Source organism: Apium graveolens, chromosome 8, assembly GCF_009905375.1.
Source record: "Apium graveolens cultivar Ventura chromosome 8, ASM990537v1, whole genome shotgun sequence".
NCBI classification, from domain to species: Eukaryota; Viridiplantae; Streptophyta; class Magnoliopsida; order Apiales; family Apiaceae; genus Apium; species Apium graveolens.
In genome coordinates this window covers 256,834,516-256,840,189 of record NC_133654.1, presented here as the reverse complement: position 1 = coordinate 256,840,189, position 5,674 = coordinate 256,834,516, and the positions used below count along the sequence as shown (strand labels likewise).

The window sequence follows — 5,674 nt, the reverse complement described above, 5'->3', positions numbered from 1 at the left end:
TCGCCTTTGGATCTGCACTCTCCACAGCAGACCACACATCTTGTGCTAGCATATTCACTCTCATTTTAATCGACCAAGCCGTATAGTTTCCCGTGTTTAACATAGGGTAACTCAGCCCGATCACCCCCTCTTTCATTTTACCAGTCTCCATCGTGGCCTCCTTAGGCATGTACTTTGGCATACACTATTGATCTCTGGGCTCTGATACCAGAATATTGGTCAGTATCAAATTACAAACTAAGATTCTGAGTACTTATGTGAAACTGTAAAATTGAGTTATCTGCAGAGAACGTGTTATCTTTATTCAAATGTTAGTATCAGAACTAAATACACCTGCATACAGATGAATAGCAAAAAACCAGGGCCAAACCTCCTAAAAATAAGCTACCACCTAACGTTTATTTTCCCACTTCCTAAACTATCTCAGCTGAAAACATGACCTGGTCATGAGCTATTACAGAAATTAAACAAAACAATTATTAAATAAATAAACATGCTTGGATTAAAACCCAACAAGCATTCCTGGTTACCCCAACTATAAAGTTATTTTTGTAAATTAAAATCTAAACACCAACATGTTATAATTACACACTACTAATAGAATATGGTGTTTATATATATGAAGATAATTGCACACGCCTCAAGTTTTTAACTCAAACAAAGACTGCAAAAATACATAGAGTTTTCATGGTTTGCTTACTCGGGTCTTCTTTAATTTAATGGAGCATTATCTTCATTGTTTCCTGTAAACAATAATTAATAAATAACATAAAGTGAGACAAGAAAACAAAATTGAAAACATTATATATAAAAATTATGGAATTTTCATTAAGTTTTAGACTAGAATAAACATAGTGATCAACATATATTTATCCAACCAGAGTTTGTTTTCTTTTATCATTGTGATTGGACACATCTTCTAAAACCCTGTCTTATTTAAATAAATAAAATTAAATACTGAAATCATAAAAAATATTCATCTAATACACCTAGAATTTGATCACCATCTAAAAATGAAAGTCACCAATTATATGGAATGCCATATCATATAGCAATCCATCGACTTACATGTGCCCAACTCATGACTTTTGAGGAACCTGCACATATATGTGAATCATTACTTATATTATTAAAATAAATCATGACTTATATTACTTATAAAATGGAAATATCATATCCAAGTATCAGATCCGTGTATCAAATTGATAAAATTGAGAGTGAAGAATTAAATTGAACTGACCTCCACCAGTGAAACATTTTTGGCCACCATCAAGGACCATATGTCCTAATATTCTAAATGCTAAAGAGGACACTTTAACTTTGATTTATATAGAAACTATTCTGTTTGCTCTATGTGGAAAAGTGTGGGCAATAGAGGACCATAGATCTTAATATGCATAGGCTAATCTTAATATGCATAGGCTAATGGTAATCACAACAATAAAACTTGATATATATAATAACAAATTTGCTAACTAGAACCTTCTTGAATTGGTGTTTCTAGAATTGGTGTTATCTTAAACCTTCTAGAATTGGTTATTGGGCCGTTTAAAATAATTGGTCTTATCTTGAATCTTCTAGAATTGGTTAATGGGCCGTTTGAAATAAACTAAGACCAACTAGAAAAAGGCCCAAAATATTGAAATTGGTAATATTATTAATTAAATACATATGTTTTGTCCCCCTAAAATTTGTGTTAACTTAAAAAATAACAGAATTTGTATGAACTCATTTTTGTGAATATTAAATTAATTATACATAATTTTTTGTTAAATATATGATATCCAAGCTATTTAATTCTTCACAAAATATTTTTGAAAAATACATCATTTCATATTCATATTGGTGGGTTTTAAATTATTGTGTGTTCATTTAAAATTTCACCAAAATTTTAGGTAACATTCACCAAAAAGTTTGGCCACCCAACTTGTTTAGGACAGAACTTGGTGGATTTTGAGTATTACATTTTTTCATACTTGATAAATTAGTAATTGTTGACAAACATCCCAAATTCATTCTAGTATTCATACACAAACAAAATATTTTATATATTATATATTTTATAAATAATAAGTAAACAACTGTATTAATTTTATATTTTAAATCCAAAATAATAGTGTGTCATGTGTAGGTAATTGAGGCAAAATGTGAGGTATTAACTTATGTAAATGTGGATCCAAAATAGTAGGAAAAAATGTGTGCGTACATTTTGAAAATTTTGTAAATTTGTGAAAAATCATATTATATATAAGTCAAAACAACATCTTCATTTCACTTTTGATGTCATCAATATAAATATCATTTTGTCAAGTAAATTTTAATTGACCATTATAAACTTATAGCATATTTAGTATTACTCATTTCACTTATCATACTAGTGTTAACAAATGAAAAGTATCATTTGGAATATTCATTTATTTGATTATAAACATTTTAAGTCTATACTTTTGTAATATGGAAAACTATCTTCCCATTATTCAACATACATGCACATGGGCCTGAAAAAAATAAAATGAAGCAAACATCTGATTATTGAGCTTTCTTGGAACTTCAATTAAACTAGTTTATGTGATAAATTGGACTTAAGTTTGGAATAAAATAATATACCCAATTAACTTGCATCACTCACACTTGTCAATATAAAATTTTGATGTTTATCCAGGATATTATTTTATGAGTTATAATATGCCCATTTCATGATATTTAAATTTTATTTTCTTATATATATAGCTTCAGCTTCTTATACAGACAAGAAAACTTTCTTTCATAATAACAAATTAAAATTTTAGCGTTTAATTCTCACAAATTTTTTGAATGTTTTGTGAACTTTATAAAAAAATTGAAGTAGAAAAAAACTCTTAAAATCTCATTCAATTTGAAATTTCTTGTGAACAAGCTAGGTAGTGAAATAATAAGAAACTATTACACAAATATATTCATAGGAGAATAATAGTACCTCCTTCACTATTCATCTATCTTCTTGTTTAGAGGCTTGAATAAAGCTCAAATATACAGAGCAATAAGTCTATATATGAACATAGACGGAGATAAGTATTGTATTTTGACTACAATCAAGAGAAAATGTAGAGGATGTGTTCCTAAACTTTTAAATATTCCTCAAGAATTTAGAATTTTCTGTGTTACAAATTTCTAACTTTTTATATTGCTTATTTGAATAACTACTTGCCATCCACAAGTGTCTTGCCAAGTTTTTTTTTCCAAATTTCCTTGTAAAGGTCTTTAACTTGTCTTCCTGCGTTAACTGTTGTAGAACTTAGGTGGTGCACCAACTGTTTGAAAAATACCAACTCCAAAGGGAACACTATCAAACAAGAACAAGGATACATAAGCACAACAGTGGGGAAAAACCAACTCACCTCTGGAACTCAAATAACAAAAACCTTATTTGGTAATGCTAGTCCCACTAAGCATCATAACTCCAGTGCAATCGTGGACCAACCTTACTTCCTTGCTGATCATTCAATAAAAAATGAGGAATTGGTTGAAAACATACAGTATTCTTATTTCATAATGAAGCAAGACCCTGTTCTAATGCAACTTTATATATGAAGCTGAGGTGTATGCATGCTCTTCAAAGAAAGTACCTGTCTCAACTGGATTGAGCATAGGGTTCCAGTAAAGGATTAAAGGAGATGGTCAGCATTCCTGGTTACCCCAACTATAAAGTTATTTTCGTAAATTAAAATCTAAACACCAACATATTATAATTACACACTACTAATAATATATGGTGTTTATATATATGAAGATAATTGCACACGCCTCAAGTTTTTATCTCAAACAAAGACTACAAATATACATAGAGTTTTCATGGTTTGCTTACCTGGGTCTTCTTTAATTTATGGAGCATTATCTTCATTGTTTCCTTTAAACAATAATTAATAAATAACATAAACTGAGTCAAGAAAACAAAATTGATAACATTATATACAAAAATTATGGATTTTTCTTTAAGTTTTAGACTAGAATAAACATAGTGATCAACATATATTTATCCAACCAGAGTTTATTGTTGGGTTTTAATCTAAACTTAACTAGTTTATTTACCTGATTTAGTTGTTTGTTAATAATGGCATTTGTTAGGCATGTATTTAGTAAAAGACTGAGTCTTACGTTGGTTCAGTTTCTTTAGGAGAGTCATGGTGAGTTTAGGAGTGCTTTATGTAAACGTTGTTGATTTGTAGGAATTTGTTTTTACCTAGTTCGTTTTATATTTCCATTTCCTGTAACCAGTTCTGTGAGCTGTGATAATAACATATTAAGTTTTGCTTTCTCCAGTTTCAAAGTGTAAACAGGTGTGTGTGTTTCTTATATCAGGTTTAAAACTCTACATTCTGGTATCAGAGCCTCGTAGTGTATGCCAAAGTATATGCCTAAACAGAGAACTATGGACGTGTCAAAGTCGAAGGAGGGATCACTGGGGCTCAACTATCCTATGCTGTCAAAGAATAACTATACGACATGGTCGTTAAAGATGAAAGTTAATATGGAGGCATAAGACGTGTGGGAGGCAATTGAGTCCGATGGTAAGAAGTCACAGGTTGAGGTTCGTACAGACAAAATGGCGTTGGCAATAATTTACCAGAGTATTCCAGAGGAGATTTTACTGTCCGTAGCAGAGAAGAAGTCGGCAGAGGAGGCTTGGGAGGCTATAAAAACCATGTGTGTAGGTGTTGATAGAGTGAAGAAGGCGAAGGTGCAGACCTTGAGATCCGAACTAGAGTCTCTAACCATGAAAGAAACCGAGCAGATTGATGATTTCTGTATGAGGCTGTGTGGTATCGTAACAAACATATGTGTTTTGGGTGAGATAATGGAGGAATCATATGTTGTCAAGAAACTTCTCAGGGCAGTGCCAGCCAAGTATCTTCAAATTGCCTCTACGATAGAACAGTTTGGCAATCTTGAAGAAATGACAGTTGAAGAAACCTTGGGACGACTCAAAGCTCATGAAGAACGAATTCGTGGGACTACGGAGACCTCAGGTAATCAGCTGTTATTGACAGAGGAGGAGTGGATGAAAAAGGAAGCTCAGAATGGACAGTTGTTGCTTACTAGGGAGGAGTGGCTGAAGAAAATGTCACAAAATCAGAAGGGTAAGTGGGATGCTGAATCTAGAAACAAGGAAGGAAACCGAGGATATCGAGACAAGAGCAAAGTGAGATGCTTCAATTGCAGCATCTTGGGACATTATGCTTCTGAATGTCGTAAACCAAAATGAGAGAAGGAATCAAGACAAGAGCCAAATTTGACTCAAATTGAAGATGATGAACCTGCCTTGCTTTTAACGGAGTGTGGTGAAAAACAAGAAAAAATGTTTTTGTTAGATGAAAGGAACGTGATGCCAAAATTAAAGCAAGAACCCGAAGCAAATTTGGAGTCAAATTTATGGTACCTTGATAATGGAGCTAGTAACCACATGACGGGAGTGCGTTCGAAATTTACTAAGCTTGATGAAAGTATGACTGGTGAAGTACGTTTTGGTGATGGATCCACTGTCACAATAAAGGGAAAAGGTTCAGTGGTTTTGAGGTGTCAAACTGGTGAGGAACATGTGTTGAGTGAGGTATATTTTATTCCCTCTCTTTGCAACAATATTATTAGTTTGGGTCAACTAGCAGAAGAAGGTTGCAAAGTGGTACTTCATGGAGAT

General features: G+C 32.2%; 1 protein-coding gene across 1 annotated transcript; it reads left to right on the top strand.

Annotated features, from left to right (window-relative positions):
- Positions 1–4,582: 4,582 nt before the first annotated feature.
- On the top strand, positions 4,583–5,242 carry LOC141680695 (uncharacterized). The gene has a single exon (XM_074486851.1). The coding sequence runs from the start codon at positions 4,583–4,585 to the stop codon at positions 5,240–5,242; it is 660 nt and encodes a 219-aa protein (XP_074342952.1).
- Positions 5,243–5,674: the final 432 nt, after the last annotated feature.